The 21859-nt window shown below is 39.5% G+C and overlaps 10 protein-coding genes and 1 non-coding gene across 11 annotated transcripts; 6 read left to right on the top strand and 5 right to left on the bottom strand.

Moving 5' to 3' along the window:
• Positions 1 to 116: 116 nt before the first annotated feature.
• On the bottom strand, positions 117 to 5126 carry APC1 (anaphase promoting complex subunit 1; the record flags this gene model as incomplete). The annotated part of the gene is made up of 1 exon (XM_022818390.1): positions 117 to 5126. One exon carries the CDS (start codon positions 5124 to 5126, stop codon positions 117 to 119), a length of 5010 nt encoding a protein of 1669 aa, XP_022675062.1.
• A 347-nt stretch (positions 5127 to 5473) lies between these two features.
• Positions 5474 to 5596, bottom strand: KLMA_R226. Its single transcript has 2 exons — positions 5563 to 5596; positions 5474 to 5511 (listed from the first exon to the last, which is right to left on the bottom strand). It is a non-coding gene; the product is annotated as a tRNA-Ala (tRNA).
• Positions 5597 to 6740: 1144 nt separating this feature from the next.
• On the top strand, positions 6741 to 8153 carry MDG1 (Mdg1p; the record flags this gene model as incomplete). The annotated part of the gene is made up of 1 exon (XM_022818389.1): positions 6741 to 8153. The coding sequence occupies one exon, from the start codon at positions 6741 to 6743 to the stop codon at positions 8151 to 8153; it is 1413 nt and encodes a 470-aa protein (XP_022675061.1).
• Positions 8154 to 8781: 628 nt separating this feature from the next.
• Positions 8782 to 9954, top strand: NOP13 (Nop13p; the record flags this gene model as incomplete). Its single annotated transcript, XM_022818388.1, has 1 exon — positions 8782 to 9954. The coding sequence occupies one exon, from the start codon at positions 8782 to 8784 to the stop codon at positions 9952 to 9954; it is 1173 nt and encodes a 390-aa protein (XP_022675060.1).
• A 515-nt stretch (positions 9955 to 10469) lies between these two features.
• TDA7 (Tda7p) lies at positions 10470 to 11774 on the top strand (the record flags this gene model as incomplete). The annotated part of the gene is made up of 1 exon (XM_022818387.1): positions 10470 to 11774. The coding sequence occupies one exon, from the start codon at positions 10470 to 10472 to the stop codon at positions 11772 to 11774; it is 1305 nt and encodes a 434-aa protein (XP_022675059.1).
• Positions 11775 to 12256: 482 nt separating this feature from the next.
• On the top strand, positions 12257 to 13153 carry MRPL22 (mitochondrial 54S ribosomal protein uL22m; the record flags this gene model as incomplete). Its single annotated transcript, XM_022818386.1, has 1 exon — positions 12257 to 13153. One exon carries the CDS (start codon positions 12257 to 12259, stop codon positions 13151 to 13153), a length of 897 nt encoding a protein of 298 aa, XP_022675058.1.
• Positions 13154 to 13330: 177 nt separating this feature from the next.
• Positions 13331 to 13945, bottom strand: SHR3 (Shr3p; the record flags this gene model as incomplete). The annotated part of the gene is made up of 1 exon (XM_022818384.1): positions 13331 to 13945. The coding sequence occupies one exon, from the start codon at positions 13943 to 13945 to the stop codon at positions 13331 to 13333; it is 615 nt and encodes a 204-aa protein (XP_022675057.1).
• Positions 13946 to 14409: 464 nt separating this feature from the next.
• On the bottom strand, positions 14410 to 15123 carry RPS3 (40S ribosomal protein uS3; the record flags this gene model as incomplete). The annotated part of the gene is made up of 1 exon (XM_022818383.1): positions 14410 to 15123. The coding sequence occupies one exon, from the start codon at positions 15121 to 15123 to the stop codon at positions 14410 to 14412; it is 714 nt and encodes a 237-aa protein (XP_022675056.1).
• Positions 15124 to 17211: 2088 nt separating this feature from the next.
• RHO5 (Rho family GTPase RHO5) lies at positions 17212 to 17982 on the top strand (the record flags this gene model as incomplete). Its single annotated transcript, XM_022818382.1, has 1 exon — positions 17212 to 17982. One exon carries the CDS (start codon positions 17212 to 17214, stop codon positions 17980 to 17982), a length of 771 nt encoding a protein of 256 aa, XP_022675055.1.
• Positions 17983 to 18516: 534 nt separating this feature from the next.
• On the bottom strand, positions 18517 to 19770 carry PBR1 (putative oxidoreductase; the record flags this gene model as incomplete). The annotated part of the gene is made up of 1 exon (XM_022818381.1): positions 18517 to 19770. The coding sequence occupies one exon, from the start codon at positions 19768 to 19770 to the stop codon at positions 18517 to 18519; it is 1254 nt and encodes a 417-aa protein (XP_022675054.1).
• A 331-nt stretch (positions 19771 to 20101) lies between these two features.
• On the top strand, positions 20102 to 21634 carry IPI3 (chromatin-binding/pre-rRNA-processing protein IPI3; the record flags this gene model as incomplete). The annotated part of the gene is made up of 1 exon (XM_022818380.1): positions 20102 to 21634. The coding sequence occupies one exon, from the start codon at positions 20102 to 20104 to the stop codon at positions 21632 to 21634; it is 1533 nt and encodes a 510-aa protein (XP_022675053.1).
• Between the last annotated feature and the right edge of the window lie 225 nt (positions 21635 to 21859).

Genomic DNA, 21859 nt, shown 5'->3' with positions numbered 1-21859 from the left:
CTAGCCAAAAAAACTTCCATGATATACACAGAATATGAATAAGTTTGACATAAATCAATCCGTTATAACTTAAAATATTGGTATATATATACCTGTCAAATTTCTCAGAATATAATCTATAAATCATGGCGTTTCCTCCATATCTCTAACTCAAAATCCATAGAGTCTAATCCGCTTAATAGATTTAAGTCAAAATCTTGTATAGGTTTATCATAGTATGCTAACTCCAAATCTTCAACATTTTTATCACAAAACTCTTCATAAAAGGACTTTTCTTTCGGCTCTTTAGATTTTTTTTTCAGCAATGGCTTAGAAGTGTGCTCTTTCAATAGGGTTTTGTAGTACATTGCCCTTACTTCATGATTTGAATTTTTCTCTCCGATATCAGTGGTATGTTTGAGGGACCGCTTCTTAACAAAAATGCAGCATCCATCTTCAAAGAAACGATCAATATTGAGTTTATTCGGACCAAATTCCAATTTTAAAGGATAATACATTGGGGATTGAACTTGAATACGAGTAATCCCTTCTATAACAGGTAGGAGACATGGTGATTTCATCTCATGGGTAAATTCATTACCCTTATGATCATTGCTAGTAATTAATATTGGGACATCATTGATTATTTCCTCTGTAAGAGCATCCCGTACCAAAAGAAATCTTTCACTCATAGCTAACCTCCACAAATACTTTGTTTCTTGTAGGTAGTAAGGAGCACTAAACGTTGGAATAACCGATATTATTAAATACGATAAATCCTTTATGTTTCCAGTCCTTAACGCATAGTGACCTAGCCCTAGGAACAAAAAGCCTAAGCTCATGTTAGTGACCATGAATTTCCCATAATGGTTGTCATAGTCGATGTTCTTTGGCCTTTCAGACACGCCGATATTGAGAACTTCCTCTTCAATTTCTTCGAATGTAGCATCTGAGTCCTTTCGTGACATAGAATATAGATAAGAGTTTCTACCATGAGAAACTGAATGCAAGTATCTAATCCGCTTGTATACCTCCAAATCTCCGGATCCTGCCATAATAAGACTTAGTGATATTAGAATACAATTTATTAAGGTTGTAATACCCTTGAACAACAGCTGCTTATCAACACTTTTCTCTAGAGAATATTGGTACATAGGTAACAGCATGTCTAATATCTTACAGAGCCCTTCTCTGAGTGATATTGATCCTGAAGAAGCTCCTTTGATTCCTACTGAAAGACACCTACCAGCTATTCTGTAGTATACCGGTAATATGTCACTGTTAAGATCCGCTGGATCAAAATCTTCAGGTAAGATTTCCAAAATCCATTTGTAATCGAGGGGCAACGAATCCCACATAATCATATTTGTACACCATTCCCTATAAATGCACAAATCGGGACGAATATATATATCTGAATCAATGTCTTTGTTGAGTTCCGATACTGACACTATGTCTGCAATTGACTGACAGTTGGTTTTCAAAAATATTAGCATTAGCGCTACAATGGCTCCTAATTGTGAATTAACTGGCATCCAGTCTTCGCCAACGTCATTTACTGATACCAATATATTAATCAATTTATCAATTATCTTTGGATCCATCGTACCGGTTTTGAAAGAAAAGTCAAATGTATCCTCAGAATTTGAAGATATCGTCTCTTTGTCAGCAGCATCCATATTGCTAGAGGTTGGTAATTCAAAATCATGAGATTTAAAGTCGTCTGATTCAGTGTAAGAGCTTGAATTGATGCTCTTATCACCGCAACCCATATTTGTCAATCCCAAGCCTATCCCGCAGGCAAGACGGTATCCTTCGTCAGGAACATTTTCATCATTAATATTAATGGATGATGTTAATTCGTTAGAAAAAAGCTCTGATATTCTTCTATTGTGCGTATTCTCGTAAAGTATTCCGAGACTCACCAACCCAGTACTCTGTATTCTATAGTCTATATTCAAGTTGCTGGAGCCAGGCGGTAATAGCGCCAGCACATGCACACTGAGTACCTTCGTCATTTTTAGACTCATAGAACCCCTCATACTGATACAAACACCTAGTAAAAGTCCTATGCTGACATAAGTATTTTTGGGGCTCAAAAAGTTGTACAATTGCCATTCGCCTAATACTGACAAGTGACCATTTAGACCCAACCCTAAAAGAAATCCACCGTATCCAGGGTCTAATATATCTTGGTTATTGAAATTTAGCCAACTACTAGTTAGAGGTTTTTTGTTTGTGTCCAAGGCTAAACCTCTAGCTACACCTCTGTGGAATGCTCCCCAGTTCAACACATCATCAGGAAATGAGTTCTTTTCTAAAGATATTGTGGTATCATCAACATCAAAATGAAATGCCAAATTAAGAGGTTCTTCAATGAATCCATGCTGATTTAAAGTAGGATCGGAGCACAAAAAGGCAGCCGCATGTCCCAGGCCACTTGTCAAAGCTCTGTATACCATAGTTGTTGCTGTTCGTTTCTTAAGAACAAGTAAACTACTATAATCCATCCTTAAATTTGGTAAAGCAACGCTATGCGTTTTCGAATAGGACAGTGCTTTTACAAAATCTTCGAAGAGCTCCTTGTGGTTGAATATAGGCTTTCTTGTGGAAACCAAGTCGTAGTTTAAGTTTTCAACTTTAGATAACTCAGAATTGACATTCAAACTTTTCTCCGCTATCCTTCTATACACTTGTAAGATGCTTTTTGGTTCTGCACTCTGTTGTGTTAGAGTTTGTGTTCTAAATTTTGTTGCTTGATTCGGAGTTTTCCTGGTTGGAGATATGAAGTCTTTAATTCTTTGCAAGTCAACTCTATCAGTTATTTCGACGTCAACATTGTCATCAACGGAATCAATTTCGTTCTCAATTTCCAATAGTAGCCTTTTCAACGGAACATAAATTCCCACTGGAAGCGATTCGAGTTCATTCTTATCTATCTTTAACTCCCCTAACAAATGCAAAACACTAGTATTATTGTCAATTGTTAAAAACTGGAAGAGTTTTAACATTTTATTGGTAAAAGGTGTCACCAAGTCATCAATATCACAAGAAGATTCATCACTGACAAGTCGTGATAACGTGATAAACGGCGTTAGTGGAACATGCGATTGTTGTCTGGCACTGTAGAGAGTTTTAAATATGGAAGGAGGCTCATCTATTGGTTGGTCAAAAATTGAGGAAGATGGATTTAAACGAGCATCTGGACAATCATAGTAATCAATCCATATCTTTGGCCAGCTCATAAGGCTGGTTAAACTTGTAAGGAGACTAGAGAGTTTTCTTACGATTTGACTTTCGTAAACATTCAATTGAAATTCTTCTCTCATTAAGTGTAAACACATTGTTACCTTTGCTACCCAGGAAGGATCTGTGTTACTCAATGGATGGTTGAAGGTGTTGTTATGCTCATCATAGTTCAAAAACATTGTCCTTTGAAGAGCTAAGAAATCTTTGCCAAAATCAGAATCAAGGTCTTCATCATTTTCCGAAGTATCGTGAAGTAGAGCTCTTTGTTCTTGCCATAAGGATAAAAAAAGATGGAAATTATTGTCCAAGACATATTTAATACCGGTAAATATTGACCTTATCGAATTTCCCTTTGGGTAAGTTGGTGGAGTATCCAGTATGCACCATTTATCCTGATTTCCAATTACCATGTATTCATTTGAGATGTAGTATAAACGGTCAAAGTTCTTGCGATTTATCTGGAATGACGAAGAGGTCAGCTCCAGATATGGATTGTACAAGACAATAGAGTCTTGCTGTAAGAAGGCAAAATAACCAGCCAGTTCATCAGAATAGTATTCAGAAACATCTATTACAATTCCAGGCTTTAGGTCCATCGTTTTCGTCATTGAGATTGGAGAGTATCCAAAGGCCTTGAACCGGACGTTGGCCATCACTGAGTAGTTTAAGCTGAAAACCCAGATCTTACCCAAATTGTTCAGCTTATCTACCAAACCGATAGCCTGTTTGTTATCAAGTCTAGTGGAGACCACTTTCCTTTGGACTGATAGAGTTGGTATCTTAACCGAGGTGATTCTAGTGAGATAAATGTCTTTAGAAAAGTCAGCTGAGTTTGGTTTATCCGTACCATTAATTGTTGGCGTCATTTCTATAATTCTTTCCACGTTGGAAGACATGTTTCTCTTGGCCAAAGAGGATGAGGTCATTCTGTTTGGTGTTTGGGCTAGCTTTGAATTTGAACTTGCAATGTCAAAGTTTCCATTGTTATTGCTGTTACTACTGCCGCTGTTCAAGTTGTTGTTGTTGTTGTTGTTGTTGTTGTTGTTGCTGGTGCTGCTGTTTACGTTGTTTACGTTGTTACTTGTAAGGTTGCTGTTGGTTTCCTCTATTGGCCAATTTGTCGATGTTGCACGTCTATTATAAGCAGAACGTTTCCGTAAGTTGTTGCTCAAGTTGTTACTATTGTTGAAGCCGTAAGGAATATCCGAAGTTTTCCACCGTTGTTGGACATGACCACCGGAAACAGAATCGCTTGATCCTGGGACGTTTAAAGACAAGTTCCCGTAACTCTTTTTCCGTACAGAGTTTGATGAGTCCATATTCAAGTTGAGCGTTGGGGATTTCAGTGGCGGGAGTGCGGTATCATCCGTCAAGAGCTGCACGCTATAGAAAATCAACTGCTCTGAATTCTTTTGGTAGAACAAAGCTACGCCCATGGTATCCTTTTCCGGGAAGTAGACTAACTCTAGAGTACTCATTTCTGATATACTTATCTGGGAGGAGAATTGAATAGAGCCAAACGGTGACATTGGGTGAGAAATGCATATGAATCTGTAGTTATCAAATCTGTTCTTATAATCCAACGTTTTCGGATCCATTATCCGTTGCAATATAATACCGTTCTTGAAGAAATGTGCATTAGAAATATGGAATGGTAACGTCACGATAAAGGAGTCATTAGCCTTTAGGTAGTAGAAATGGACTGAATCTTCAAGAATGATGCATAGCGTCAATCCCAAATCTTCCCAATGTTTGAAACCGGCAAGTATCACAGGTTTGCTAAACACATAGCGCCTAACAAGCGTTCCTTCTTCCCACCATTCAACTGAAGTATCCTTAATAAACAATTGCCCCACGCCTGGCGTCTCAAATAAAGAAGAAGAGGTGGCATGGTCCATTAGGGGATGATCTGATCAAAGTGTACAAAAGAAATCGAAATGGAAAATAGGAATAAAACGAGTAAATCCTAAGGCCAGTTGAGATATGTATCCAACACCCGAATTTTTGTTTTGCTGGCGTGTAAAAATGGAGTCTTTTGAATAGAATTACCAATTCATTTATGTGTATATCATATATATATACTTATACGGACATCTTTTTATATAGCTTAGATTCATCTTTCTTTATATGTAGGTATAATAAGTGTGTTTAATTTTCTGTTATTTTGTGTTTACGTTTTCGCAGGGCATAGTGTAGGCGGCGGCGACAGTATTTAAAAAAAATAAAAAAAAATTAAAATATAATTGGGGCGAGCTGGGAATTGAACCCAGGGCCTCTCGCATGCTTTGCAGTAGTGAGAACTCCGTTTATCGAAGCTTCGCCAGGCTATTAACCCAAAGCGAGAATCATACCACTAGACCACACGCCCTAATAATACTTGATGTGTGTTTCAAACTACATCCCCACTATTATGTAGCACGACTACATCGTGATGTTCATTACCCGCATCTGTAGGGCGCTGTCCCCCGCCTCCGCCTCCGTTTCCGCCCTCTGCCGCCTCCCCTCTGTTCTCTCATTTTTCTTTCAATACACAGATTCCGCCAAAATATTACCCAATTACTAAAGGCATTTAAGCTTTTAAAGTTAAAAAGCGAGTAATGCAGTTAAAAATCGAAAGGGCTGCTACTAAGGGGCTGGCCATAGCCTACTTGCTACATACAGCAAGCAAGTGCTGTGTCTTCTCTCGTCTTGCCAACCATACGTACCACCACCGTAAACCCCTAATGTTTCTGCTTATCGTCCCTTCTACTTGTATCTCACGTCTCACACATACAAACCACCTACCATCCATTCACTACTTACCGGCTGGCTGGCTGCTTTACCTCTTCTACCTCTTCTACGGGCTATAATGCCGAACCATTAGAAACGTTCTTATAAAATCATTACGTACGTAAACATCCAACAAATTAGCACGGCGTGTAAGGAAAGAAAGTATCTCTACCGTCTGGATCTACAAGAAGCTACGCAATTCTACACGCGCGGCTATAGATCTACCGGACAAGTTCCAGCAGCTAGTCCCGATCCGGCAAAAACACGGTCTTTCCGAAATCGTTCGCGTGTCAACGCTTAACGAAAGTGCGCCTGAAATGTTCCAGTTTCCAATTGCTCTGTGTAGGCTGTTTGAAACCAAAATTTGTATGTAATAAAAAAAGTTTAGAAATGTTCTGGCAACTTTCGATAAAGTAGGAAAAAAAAGATATATATAACAACTCTGAGGTATCCTTTGGAGACATACATAAACATTATACCATTTTGTTAAATTTTGAAACAAGACAGAGAAAGAGAAGAAGGAGTGGCTTTAGTATAACAGCTTTTCTAAATACCTTATCATTTTCGCGTCCCTAATCCCGAGCTAACGAGATTGTGTGTGTGTGTATATTTTTGAAGGTGGAGAGTTTTCATTAGTTTAATACGGCTAGAGAAAATCATCATCATCGTCATATTCTAAGATAAGCTCAAGCTCAATCTATAATAGAAGGAAGAAGGAAAGCCATTACAAAGATTGAATTAAGATGACCGAGTATACGTTTACATGGCCAAAGGGTCCATCCAGTGTTGTCATTACTGGTGACTTTGACAATTGGCAAGGGTCTATGCCTTTGGTGAAGCAAGCAGGAGGCGATTTTGCATTGACGATGCCGCTTCCTGCTAGCGACAATGACAAATTCGTGTTCAAATTTATTGTTGACGGTAACTGGGTTGTTTCCGACAAGTTCGAGAAGGACACTAGCGCTGGTCCGGAGAACAATGTGATCTTTTTGTCCAAGGTGGCTAGTGAGAGCGATAAGAGCAATGTTGCTTCCACTTTTATTCCGGAGTCGGCTTTGAATGCCAAGGTTTCTCAAAAGCCAAAGGTCCAACCAGCACCAGGGTCCAACAAAAAGGGAAAGAAGAAGAAGGTCAAGGTCAAGAAGAGAATCAGAAAGGATAAGAAAACTGGCGAACGTACCGTTATTTCCGAAGAAAGAACGGAATTGAACTCTGAAGAAGGCGAAGAGTACAGCGAAGAGGTCTCTACTACTGCTACGTCCAAGGAGGTCACCCCTCTGCCACCTCAAACAGCAAGTACAGATCCAGTGGAAGACTCAGAAGCTGCCCCTGTTCCAACTGTAATGCCATCTAAGGAGAACCAGCAAATCACCCTTGGCGAACCTGGCATTGCTATTGTTTCTAATGCTAATGAAATCAAGGAGTTCAGAGAAGTCAGAGACGTAGACGCTGAAGAACTCAACAAGCAATTGAATGCTGAGTTGAAGGCAAAGGAGGCTGCTGCTGCTGCTGAGCCTGCTCCAGAAGCAGAAAAGGAACCAGAAACAAAACAAGAACAAGAACAAGAGCAAGAAGAAAAACAAGAACCAGAACTAGAAAAGGAACCAGAGACAGTAGCCGAATCTACCACCGAACCTGCAGTTCAAACAGAACAACTAGAAAAGGAAGTCAAACCAGAAGAAGAACCAAAGGCTGTAGAAGAACCAGAGGTTGTAGAAGAACCAAAGGTTGTAGAAGAACCAAAGGTTGTAGAAGAACCAAAGGTTGTAGAAGAACCAAAGACTACTGAAGATGTGGATTTGACTCAGAGAACTTTGGATCCAAAGGTCGGTGTCGAACCTGCCACTGTTGAGGACGCTAACGTTAAGTCCAAGGTTGAAGAAGTTACTGATAAGGCCGTTGCTGCTAACGACAAGGTCGCTGAAACTGTTACCGAAGATTTGAAGAAGAGCACCCAAGATGCTAAGAAAGCAGCTAGCGAGGCTGTCGCCACAACACCATCTAAACCTACTAAGTCTGAAAAGCCATCTCGTTCAGCAAAGGAGCCTGCAAAGGAAGCAGCCAAAACCGCCGTCAAGACTGACAGGAAACCAGCTGCCACTGAAGAGAAGAAGAAGAGGGGATTCTTCTCTAAGTTAAAGAAAATATTCAACTAAAGAAGCTTCAAACTTCTGCCGATTCAGATCTGAAACTTTCTCCTTTGCTTTTACTGATAGCACACTCAGCATATAATCAACTTTCGGAACTAACAGAGAATAGAACCATTAACGCTACAATAAAGACGGAATGAAATAAAGTAAACCGAATAAAATGTGGGGAAGAAGGTTTTTGACTTTGAGTTGTCAATGTGTGTAATTTCAGACTCTCTCCATGCCAATTGTAAAGAATAATGCCACAACTTAATAATAGTTCCCCCTTTGTTCCTTATATATGTGTAATAAAATATGCTACTGTTACTAATACTATTTTAATAATAACTCTAATAATAATCCTTCTAATAATTCTAATTAAATACCAAAAAAGTCTCTCAACTCTTGGTGTGGGTGTCTACTCCATAGTTATTTAAAACGGCTTAGGTTGTGCTTTTGTCTGTCTTCGTGTTAGTTTCGAAAAGCAATTTAAACCTTAATTCAGAAAATTTTACTTAACAAAAGGTGCGATGAGATGAGATGAGATGAGATGAGACGTAAAATTAGATGATTTCAAGAAGTATTGAAGACAGACATACGCAGTCTACTCACAAGGTGAACGGTAGGTAATTGACAACCGACGAAAAAGCCAATAATGTCCAACAAAGAAGAGATCAAAAATACGGATGAAACTATCAACGAGGTTTTGAAGGATCCTACAAAGAAGAGAAAGGCCGAAGATGAGATCGAAATCGACTTAAACCAGCCTGTGCCATTATCTAAAAAGCAGAAGCGTTTATTGAGAAGAGGGAAAATCACTCTTGAAGAGTTGAATGCCAAATACAACCTTGATTCTAAGTCTGTCGAAGAGTACAAGAAAGAACTCTCTGAGAAGAAGGATGAAGAAGGTAACAGTAGTCCGCGTAAGGAAGAAGAGTCCGGTGATGAAGAGAAAGAAAAGACCTCTACCAAGGCTAAAAGAGAAAAGAAGTTTGGTGTTTGGGTCGGAAACTTGGCCTTTGATACTGTTAAGGAAGACATAACAAGATTTATAGTTGCCAAAACTAAAGAAAACGATGAGGAGAGCCAAATATCGGAAAAGGATATTCTTAGAATAAATATGCCGCTAGCCAAGAACGACGGTAAGAAGATGAGGAACAAGGGTTTTGCATACGTTGACTTCAAGACTGAGAAACAGATGGAGGCCGCTATCGCTTTGAGTGAAAGCGCTTTGAACGGTAGAAATTTGCTAATAAAGAACGCTAACAGTTACGAGGGTCGTCCAGACAAAAACGATCTAGTTGCTGCATCAAAGAACCCTCCATCCAGAATTCTATTCGTCGGAAACCTATCATTTGACACCACTGAGGACTTGCTTAGAAAGCATTTCCAGCACTGCGGTGAAATTGTGAGAATTAGAATGGCTACTTTCGAAGATAGTGGTAAGTGTAAGGGTTTCGCATTCGTCGACTTCAAGGATGAGACAGGTGCTACAAATGCATTGAAGGACAAATCATGTAGGAAGATCGCCAGTAGACCAATTAGAATGGAATTTGGTGAAGATAGATCCAAAAGACAAGTCAAGAGAAGACCAGCACAAGATGACAGACAACCAAGGAAGCCATCCTTTGACATCAAAACTACTACTAACACGTCTACTGATTCTACTCCTCCTCCTATCAGAGAAAGACGTCCCAACTCTTACTCTCAAAGACAACCATCATACAAAGATTCGAACAACCGTCTCAAAAGTAGTGTTGCTCTAGCCTCTGCTCAAAGAGGTTCCGCAGCTATTGTTCCATCTCAAGGTAAGAAAATCACTTTCTAAATTTCTATACTTAAATTTGATATATCATAACGTATACCGTCTGTACACTATTCCAAGATAATTCGAGGCTCTATAGATATCTATAACATTAACTAAGGAATTGCATTGCCAAGAACATACATGTGTATACTCGAGCTTTTTGCTCTTCGATTTTCTTTTCGCAGATTGTTGCACTATTTGCCTCAGCCGTTCGTGGTGCCTGTGCACAGTATTTTCTTTTTTTAGCAGTTGAAAACGTGAAAAATCAAGATTTGAAATGCCAATCAATATAAGAGTAAAAATATAGGATATTCGTATATTAGGTTTTACTTTAATGGATCTCATTACTTTATGGAGGGGTTTGACGTGCTGTGTTTGCATTCTTCCGAGTATATTTTTTACTAGGATTTACGGGATCACCCAATAGCTGTTAAGGAGACTGCTTACTATACACACTGCACCTAGGAAAGAAGCTCTTATCTAGATTCTTTCTTGGTTGTCTTTTGGCGTGTGAGCTATAGACCAAAACAACTCTAATGGGTCAATATTCCATGTTGTTTAACATTACATCCAGTACTACCCAGAGTAGCTCAATATCGGTGGTTTTACCATCTGATTCTTCTATATCGAGCTCAACCTCCAGCGTTGTTAAGTCGTCAAGTGAATCGCTACTACAGCCACAGTCAAGAAATGCAACTCTTATTTCTTCAACGTCAAAATCGTCATCAACATCTTCGCTGTCTGCATTGAACTCATTCAAAAAGGTTTCAACCTCAACCTCATCTTCACTTTCTTCGTTTACTACCAAATCTACGACACTTCTGAGTTCATCTGATGAGACTCTAGTCGTGTCTCCTTCTACTGTTTGGATACCGAATGTTTCATCCACGGACTCTTCTGAGCATAACACCGTTACGGAGGAAACCCAAATGGTCACTATTGTAGAAGAAAGCAGTACCATAACGACTATTGGCAGCACGATTACTAGCACTTTATATCCTGCACAATCAACAGATCAGGATCATCCTACACCCAGTGGGGCTGATACCGCTACTTATGATGCCTCACCAACAGATACTGCAGAAGTGGAAACCACTCCTACATGGCTTTTACCTACTACAGCAATACCCTCATCAGAAACACTTGTATTCTACACCAGAGACTATATTTTTACTGACACTTCAACGACTTTCACCAAAAAACTACCGACACGTACTGTGCTGCCAACCCAATCGTCATTCACAAAACCAACATCACCTGTGGTTACAGATACTTCATACTACCAGAGATGGCTTTCAGGAGGGCTGGACTCTAATCCAAAATCGACGTCGTCTAACAAAGATTCCATTATCGGAGGGGTGGTTGGCTGCGTAGGGGGATTATTCGTAATGCTGGTTATAATCTACTTTTTGTACAAGAAAAGACGCAAGAGAAACCTACTAGCACACGAGAAAAGCTTTTCACATGAGGTGGGTAGAAAAATGGGTTATGATGACATTGACAAGTTTATTGTTCAATCGCGTGTCTCATCTGATTCGATCACCCAGCTGTCGCCAGCAGCACATAAAACTTACCAGTCGACAAAAGCGTTGCCTTCTACTCCTACCAATGCTCCTATTCTTCCCAAGCGATCAGAAGCGGATAATCCTTTCAACGACGAGTATTTGATATCCAATGGTGATGTAGGGAATCCTCCCCAACACTCGACATCAGTACATTCGTCAATGTTAACTTCATCTTCTGGCAGTACTGAAGATGGCGGAGACACACTAACTTCTACAACCTTCACCGAAAGTATTCGTAACAGCAACGGTTACTTAACGGAAATTATTGAAAGTTAAGCCCAAGAAGCAGGCAAAGCTCGGAAAAAGTCTGTCTACTGAATTCATTTCTTTGAATAGTATTGACAATATCAATACCATTTACCTTTCATCCCATTTTGTGTACTTTCTTTAAAAATTAAATATATATCTAAACGTTCAATGATGTTTAGCAATAGGACAAAGCACAAGGCCTACGAGGACGTATCTTGCGCCCCAACTAAGGTGTACGTTGATAAGTCTTTATTTACAATGTTTAGTCCGAATCTGTTCTATCAGAGGAAATAATCGTTCACGATGATCTTCATCTACAGGTTTTTTTTGAAGAAAACCAAAATTTTTTAGCATGCGGATGATCTAACGAAAACCATTGGATTTGAAACTATTTGATATTAGCTATCGATTAGACTTGAGAAGGTTTGATTAACAAGTGATTTTTGTGGTGTTTGAAGTAGGATACAAGGCACCAGGATACAGCTGTGTATATTAGACCACATACAATCATGCTATCAAGGTCAATAAGTGGACTTTTGGGCCTTAGGGTAGTTGGTGCTAGAAGCTTTGGTGTTTCTGCTCTTCACTTGCAGAAGAATGTACAAGGCTCACTATTTGGAGAGGTTACTGAGACTGTAGACTTGACTAAGGATGATGATCCTAACAAGATATCCAACAAGCTAACCACTGCCACCGAACTATCTGACGATTTGGATGCTGACACGCAATTAATTGAGGCAAAAAAGAACATCACTCCAGCCAACGACAAGCAGTTGCAGAAATATATCGAAGAAAGAGACCCATTAATCAAGTCTTTACCTGAATATTTGTTACCTAGGGCAAAGAGAGAGTTTTACGAGCAACAAGTGAAACGTAATGGCGGATTTTATGACAAAAGTGTCCGTCCAAAAGATCCAGCTTTGAGAATAACGAGAGAAGAGCTTGAGGTTCTTGAGCCAAGTGTTTATGTTAAGTCATACAGAATAAAATCTTCCATGAAAAAGGCTACACAATTACTCAGATTATTGAATGGTTTGGATGTAAAAAAGGCCTTGACCCAGTGTCATTTCTCAGACAAAAAGGTTGCACGGGATGTTGCTGAATTATTAGAAAGAGGTATTGCTGACGGTGCTAAGCTTGGTTTAGACAGTAATGACCTATACATTTCTCAAATATGGACCGGGAGTGATGGCCAATGGCAAAAACGTATAGAATGGAAGGGTAGAGGTAGACGTGGTGTCATTGAACATCCATATGTGCATATCAAGTGTATTTTGAAAACAAAGAGTGTAACCAAGAGAAGATTAGAACACGAGGCCAAGCTCAAGGAACAGAAGAAGAAACCATGGGTTCAATTGAGCGATAAACCAATCAGAGGCTCTATGGGTGGTGTTTACAAATGGTGAATACGTTTTCACACGCCTTCTCGCATGTTAGTCACTTATGTATGATAAGAATATGTACATTCAACAGCTTGTAAATAAAAAGAAGTAATGACATATTGTCACTATTTAGACTCTTGGAGTAGATAAATTGATTGTGGTAAAAGTCAATATTCGATAGTATATATATTATCTTGGTATCTATTTCTTCTTCTTGGATTCTTTAGCACCACCTTCTGATTTTTTACCAGTGGATGTAGGGGTGGCAGACGCAGAAGCAGCAGCAGCTTCTTCTTCTCTCCATTTGGCCAATCTTTGTTCATATTCCCAGGTGCTGTACCACAAACCAGCTTGTAAGACAATGACACCGGAGAAGATAATCAATATGATAATGTTAGAAGATGCAATAACAGCAATTCCTTGCATCTCAGTGACTTCACCCCATTTATGGGTCACTGCGGACTCGACACCGGTTCTAATATTGGTCAAAAACACACAGATACCCAAAATATATAACACTAAGGAACCATATTCAAAATACTGTAACTCAGGGTTTGGCTTGTAGACTTTGATCAATGAACCAATAACCCCGATCAAAGCGACAAACGCAAGCAGATAGAGAGGTGGCTTTGGGGTGTAGAACAGCGTCTGGTAATGTTTTAGAGCAATATCGAAGTGTTCTTGCGTAGCAGCCGGGTTAAATAGCACGTTGTAGTCGTATGGTTGACTGGCGGAAAAGATACCCATAAGGAAACCAGTGGATCCAATGATCATTGCTGTGCCTACAGCACAAATATCTTTGTATGTTAGATTCATGATGGCTTTACTCAAACGGTCACAGATTCCTGTCGAAGGGGCTCACCGTATCAAAAGAAGCTCTACAAATTTTATACAGACATCGAAAATATGCATATGCTTCTCTTCTTTCTTACAGGGTAGCAATGTGTAATGAATTTGACCTACCTACCTATATACACGATTTTTTTTTTTTTCCAGTTTTCATGAATCTTCAAATGTAGCCTTTCGAAACTTCAAAGATACGAAACTGACAGTAGATAAAACACAACAGGGAAAAACTCACTAGATAGCCAAAAAGCCCAAGACTGAAGGCATAGGTCAAAGTGAAATAAACACAAAATATGATTTCTCATTTGGAAAATGATAAAATAAATTGATATTGTTGAGCAGCTAGCTATCGCTAAGCTACGTTAATATATATTCATGTATATAAATTCAAAATTTAAATATATGAGAAAATGAATAAACCGATATCAATCAATTTAAGCAGCTTCAGCAGCTTCAGCTTGTTCAACTGGTCTGTAGTCCTTAACAGATGGTTCCAAAACTGGTTCTTCTTCCTTTGGTTCGATGATGGTGACAGCATCTGGCAAGGCCTTTGGACCGGAGGTGTTTCTAGATGGGTCCTTCATGATCTTAACCTTGATACCCAAAACACCTTGTCTCAACAAGACGTGTCTGGTAGCGGTTTCAATGAAGTCGTTGACTGGTTGACCAGAGTGGATCAAGAAACCGTCAGCGAACTTCATGGACTTAGCTCTAGCAGCTCTCAACTTACCGGAGATGACGACTTCACAACCCTTGGCACCAGATTCCATAACGTATCTGACAACACCATAGGCGGCTCTTCTGATAGCCAAACCGTTCAACAACTTGAACTTCATGGATTCAGCTTGAGCGACAGCGGACAAACCACGGTCGTGGACTCTTTCAGCGTATAAAGCAATGGTACCACGCTTGTACTTGAATCTCTTTTCGATCAACATGGTCAATTCGTTGATTCTTCTACCATTTTCACCGACAACGTCTTGGACCTTGGTGGCTCTGATGATAATTTCGGTCTTGGTTGGAGTAACTCTGACTTCGACACCGGAGTAACCTTCTTCAGCCAATTCTCTGGTGAAGAATTCGTTCAATTCGGCGTAGAAAACACCGTCAGCGACAAGCTTTCTCTTCTTGGAGATAATGGCAACCATTTTTATTACTTTATTGTTCGTCGAGGAGTTGAGTGAAACAATAATATTAACCAACAACTACTACTATACGATGGAAAAGTTGGTCTTCATCTACAATAACTATTTTATGTTTTTTTTTGTTCACAACTCTGTTGGTTGAAACTTTCCGGTCCTGGGTTGGGTTTGCCAAACTACGAATGATGCTGCGATGCCTCTCCTGCCTTTGTTGCGTGGGTCTGTCAATGAAAAAAAAAAAAAAAACCAACCGGCAATCAAAAAGAAATATTGTACTGAAACACATTGCTCGCCCACACAAACGGCCGTAACCCAGGTCACGGGGACATAAATATAGACCAATCATAGTTTCCAAAAAACGGAAAGACAACATTCAGAAAAACCAAAATCAAAAATACCATCAAGGTGTATGGGTGTAACATTGATGGAACAGTCCCAACACAAACCCAAAACAAAACCGTTTTACCTACTTTCCCGTTTAGGAAGACACATACAAGTCGTGCCAGGGAAAGAAAAAAAAAAAAGATGGATTTGCGTGCAGAAATCCCCGTGCGAATCACTCCCATACAGTCCGGAATTAGAGGAATGGCCAGAAGCGGCCGTACCAAGAGAAATAATTTAGAAACAAATTCACACTGAAACTTCCCCAGTAGTAGGTAGGCCCATTTTCAGTTCAGTTCCGAAAACAAATGGCAACTGACGACGTTCATCAATAATGAATGAATGGCACTGTGGACCGCTTCGTGCCTTTTTTTATTTTTTATTTTTTATTTCTTCTCCTTCCTCTTTAGCGTTTGTTTCTGCTTTTGCTCTGTTTTGTAGGCATTTGCTATTATTTTCTTTGTTTTGGTTTGAGCATATCCACGCGCGACGTACGAACGATCTTTGTTTTTCTCAGACACTCGAGCTACGATCTTCTAGTTATTAGCACCGGTGGCGTTAGAAGCGTCTGCGGCAAGTAAGTACATCACATCCAATAAGCAGGCAGCAGATCTTCTACCTAATCCTATATTCCTGCGCAGGGCACTAGGCGGAAAGTGTAACATTTTTTTTTTTATTTTAATTTTTAATATAGTTTTGTTTTTTCGTTTTTATTTTTTTTCTTGTCTTACTTGTGCGGTGATTCTGAGCCCATTCAACTCCTTTTCGGTTATATACCCTACTGAATGGGGGTGTGGGTGTACGTAGTTGTTAGGGGAGATTCTGAAAAGGTCCAGGAGTGCGCAATATTGGAGGCGACAGCGCCGCTGCAGCAAAGCAGCTCAACTTTGAGAGTAGACTAACTACAGAAAGCGATGAGCTTTTCGTTTTAGCCCTTTGTACAAAGCGAAAAAATGAGGGCGAGACAAGATGTGACGACCGAGAATGGCAGGCATTGCCTAATTCGGGGGCGGAAGTACAAAGCAGCAGCGTGCAGCTAGCTAGTTAGTTTAGTAGTGTCAATCATGGGGAGGCGGCCCCTCCCTGTTTGGTAAGCATCGTTGCTTAGTTTAGTGTTCTTTATGCTTGTGTGTCTGTGTCTGTGTCTGCTTTTTTTTTTTTTTTTTCTTCTTGTTCTTCATCTTCATTTCATCTTCCTGTTCAGTGGGTAAATGAATTTGTCTGCGTTAAGGTACCGCAGAGGCCAGTGCTGCAAGTGCTTGTAACCAAGATGCTTTCAGTCAAAGCATTTGTATGAGAATACATATATATACATATATAAATATGGTTTAAGTTGTTGTTGGAAGAGCGTAGGTGTGTAGGTGCCATTGGGCGTCCCTTTTGGGAGGACCGGTCAGTATACCGTTGGAAAAGAATAATTAGAATCGAAACGTACCTGGGCCTGTCGTTCGTAATCAGCCAACTTTGAGAATTGCCATTATTTCTAACTTAAAAAAAAGCGAGAGATAGTTAGTGACATCGTACAATAGTATAATATAGAGTGTATTTTGGAAAAAAGGGACACACGCAAGAAGAAGAAGAGGAAGAAGCGAAGTACTAGCCTTATATATACATAGCTATTGTGATACCAGACAGGGTATTATTCGTTTGAATACAGTATAAAATTTAAAGGGACATTTGTAAGGAAATATCTTGCAGAAAAGAAGGTTTTAGATGAGGTCTATTAAGTGTGTGATTATTGGTGATGGTGCCGTCGGTAAGACGTCGCTATTGATTTCTTATACGACAAATACGTTTCCCCAGGACTATATTCCTACTGTGTTCGATAACTACTCGACGACTATAGCGCTCCCGGATCCAAGCAATCCAGATTCCGAACCCCAGGTGTTCAAACTAAACCTGTGGGATACTGCTGGGCAAGAGGAGTACGATAGGTTGAGACCTCTCTCTTACCCACAAACGGACATCTTCCTAATATGTTTCTCGGTGAACGAGCCAAACAGTTTCCAGAATGTCTACGACAAGTGGTTCCCTGAAGTAAAACACAATACGAACTTCGAGAACCTCGACCTCTATCACCAGAGTGGGAAATTGCCGGTATTGCTAGTTGGTACCAAGGCAGATTTGAGAGACGATGACCACGAACGCGATCGTTTACAGGAATCCAATCAGGACTTTGTCTCAGCCCAGCAGATTAATGAAATGGTCAACAAGCTAGGGTTAATGGGCTACGTAGAATGTTCGGCTGCTACACAGGCTGGTGTCCGCGAAGTGTTTGAAAAAGCAGTAGACTGCGTCGTGTTCGAACCAGATCGGTTGGTCAGGGAAGCACAGCAAAAGGCACAACAGCAACTGGAGTCCCAACAGAAACAAAAGGCCAAACAACAGCAGCAGAACAAGAAACCATCAGCTAATACTCCTGCTCCTGTTACCACTTGTAAGCCAAAGTCCAAAAGAACAAAGCGGAAGTGCACTATTCTTTAAAGTACAAAAATCAAATGCTATAAAGAATAAAGCAAACAATACAATATTACTATTACTATTACTATTATTATTATTATTACTATTACTATTACTCCTACTGTACTCATCTTTTTCTATTTCACATGATGTTCAACTATTCTCTTCACTTTCATTACGCTAATAACGTGTAGTATAAATTTTGTTTCCCTAATTCAATGAAGTAACAGTACTCACGAATCTTTTTAATCCAATACTTTCTTAATATCACCGTCAGAATGTTTGCTCAGGGACCAGTTCAAAAGGAAAGTATTTGACTAATTAACTATCCGATATTCCAGGGTTCCTAACTTTGCTGCATCCAGTGACATAAGTTCATTTCACCCACCGTTATTCCTTTTCGAGAATAAAAATGGTCGGCCTTGTATATATATGTATGTGTATGTGTATGCGTATATATGTATATGCCACATGCGAATCAGAATAATGTTAATGCTTTAAGTAATTCCTACAATTATCCTCAAATAATGCCATTGTCATCTTTCTTCGATAAATAAATCAATCCTTTTTAGCGGCCTTCTTATTTTTGGACTTCTTCTTCGATTTAGTAGTAGTACTAGTGCTGGCCGTGGAAGACGAAGAAGTGGTACTAGCAGGTTTTTCAGCCGCTTTCTTCTTTCTTGCAATAGCAGATTGTTTTTCCACTGTTTCTATTTGTTTCAAAGTGTTTTTATAAAGCTTCTCTTGAAGTTCTTCATCGTGAAACTCTTTTCTTGCAAACTTCACCATTGCGCAATTGACAATATACTTGACTTCCTCATCGGTCCAATTAATTTCTTCTAGCTCTGGAGTTGTCAAAGCGTACATGATCGTTTGAGCACCACGATTGCCACTTTTGGTGAAAAGCCATAGGAGTGGGTAGAGTAGAATACAATATATCAGCAGTAGCATGAGAACAGAACCATTACTTATGACTCGTCTTAGACTTGGTGATCTCATCAAACCAGGTTGAACTATTGTGACAGTAACGTTTTTCCCGCTTCGTCCGTCTTTGGCGTCTCTTTTCAATTCTGCTAGCAAAGACCTTTGCAAATGCAACATAGCTAATGATAATTGAAGTTTAGAACTATTGAACATTTCACGAGAACTTTTAAATGGCGCCTCTATCCATAATGGATCATCCACATTGCAATTACCCATCGCTTGTAAGAAACACGTAGTGACAATTATCCGAACATCACGATCTGGAGGTTGCGCTTTAAAACTAGGTTTTAATAGATGCAAGAGGTGGAAAATACCTGCATAATTTGTTGCCATTTGAATCTCAAGACCGTCGATACTCTCTTTCTTCTTTTTCAAACCCCATGGCTCACAATCGCCACTCATAACAACCACACCATCCAATCGTCTGGGTGGTGAATTATCTAACCATTTGGTAGCAAATTTTCTAACTTCGTATAGATCACTCAAGTCGCATTGTTCTAAGTAAATCAATTCATTTCCTGTTTGTACCCTAAGTTGTTCACACCAATCTTCAGACCATTCATCAATTCTCCTACATAGCACAATTAACTGCGCACCTCTCTTAGCCATTTCGACGGCTACAGATGTACCCATACTTTGTGTAGTTGCTCCTGTGACGATGTATACTTTCCCATGTAAATTACGTTCCCATCCATTACTGGGTCCTCTAGACCAGTACTTGATAGCACCTACCAACGCCAAATATGGGGACCATTGCAAAATTGGCCTTAAAAATGGAACCGTGTCGACACCATCAACGATTACAGATCCAATGATATTCAATGGCATGATTACGTGATAAAGCAATATAAGGGCAAAGAGTATTGAACCCTATGTGATAAACTTGTAGCGTCTACAAATTCTCACTTTACAAGCTTAAATGTATATTGAATATGATGATTTAAGTATGTATTATTTTATGCAGAATACGAAATGATTTCTATTTCTATTAGTTGATCGAAAAAAAAAAAGCATAGACAATATACTATTTGGAAAATTTTATGCTCATCTCATCTCATCTCACCTCATCGCCAGTACAAAGGACGTAAAAAAAACACCAATAGGGCAATCTGGAAATCGGTAGTAGGTCCAGTGCATCAAATAACGGGTACTTATAACTATGGATGAACAACTTATATTTACCAGTGGTACGAGCGGTACCGTTGGGACCTTACATTCGTTAGATCAGTCGAATTTAAGACAATGCCAAACGGAAACGAGGTTTTCTAGCTGTATTGTGAAGCGCAAGTACTTATTTGTAGCACAGTCCAAGAAAGCTTTAATCCAGGTTTATAATTTGAATGGTTCGAACAAGAGAGAATCTGTCGAACAAAGACTTCCAGTACCAGAAGTTTTACAAACAATCGAATGTGTTGATGAAGATGGATTACTATTAGGTGCAACAGATGGCGGAAAATTGTATATCTGGCAACTAGCTTCGGGTAATTTACTAAACGTGAAGGCAATGGCACATTACCAAGGTATTGTCAAGATTAAGAGTATTTGTAACGGCAAGTACATTGTTACAGCCGGTAACGATTCAAGATTGATATTTTGGCAAACGATGGACTTGGTTCAGAATGATGAGCCCAAGCCATTATTCATTATCCATGACCACACTCTTCCAATAACAGATTTCGTTTTTAGCAATACTTTAGGTCACACTCTCGAGGGTAAGTTGTACACAGTTTCCAAAGACATGTCTCTAAGATGTTACCAAATTAGTGTTAACCACGAACCACACTGCATTTCAACATTCACTTTCTCCTCCACTCTAAACTGTATCTCCTTAGACCCAGCAGACAGAGCCATATACGTCGGAACCGATTCAGGTGTCATTCAGGTGCCCGTATATTACACCATTAGCAAGAGTATGATTGTCAATCTACTACAGCATAGCAAAACAAAAATATACTCTATTGTGGAAACAACTCCTGGATCCTTAGAAATCGACTCATCTACCAAAGAGAAAATGCTGCATATGGGACAAATTTCGTGCACGCGTCTAGGAAACTCCGCTGCCACCTTATTGGCTACTTCGCTCGATGGTTCCCTATTGGTAATTGGCGATTCTACTGGTAAATGTACAGTGACAGAAATCTTTTCAAACCAACCGTTGAAAGAGGTAAGAGCGTTATCGACCAATGACTCAACTGGTGCTGTAACAAATCTAATTTTACATCCAATCACCCAAGAATCAGAATCATTGCTTGAGGCAACCAAGGCTACTAAACCATGGAAGTTTATCAACTTGCAACGTGCTGTTGTTGATCGTAAAACCGGAATAAACGACGTGCACGTACAGTTCCACGATACCACAGTTCATAATGTACAACCAGTATCGAATTTCGAATCCTATTTGGATTCAGTGGCAGCCGAGGAACATATTTTCCACCAGACGGATTCCATTAATTCAACTGTACACAGAGTTGGACAACTACAAACTCAAGCATCTGCAGCCGCACCAGCAGCGGCAGAAGGTGCAAGCTCAGACAAAAACGATTTGTTCAAGACAAAAGACAAGCAGATTGCCCAGTTGAATGGCACTGTCGCTTCTTTGACAGACGCATATAAGGAATTACGAAAAATGCATGAGGATTTGATGAAAGAACATCAAGAACTACTAAATAAGACTAAAGGTGAATCGAAATAGAACGTTTCTAATCGTATGTAATATATCTAATACGCATTGATAATTTTTTTTTTGGTTGTTCATGTATGTATGTCTGTATATATATCATGTCTAACTTGTCTCTCTTATTGAACGGAAGAAAAAAAAGCAATATCACACTTTTCGAGCACTGAGAAAAGTGAATATTGGAATTAGGCGAGCGAGCGAGCGATGAGATGAGATGAGATGAGATGGGATCAAAAGGTT

This window comes from Kluyveromyces marxianus, chromosome 2 (assembly GCF_001417885.1).
Source record: "Kluyveromyces marxianus DMKU3-1042 DNA, complete genome, chromosome 2".
Taxonomy (NCBI): domain Eukaryota; kingdom Fungi; phylum Ascomycota; class Saccharomycetes; order Saccharomycetales; family Saccharomycetaceae; genus Kluyveromyces; species Kluyveromyces marxianus.
Note: the sequence above shows the minus strand (reverse complement) of the source record. Positions and strands in the feature narration are given on the sequence as shown.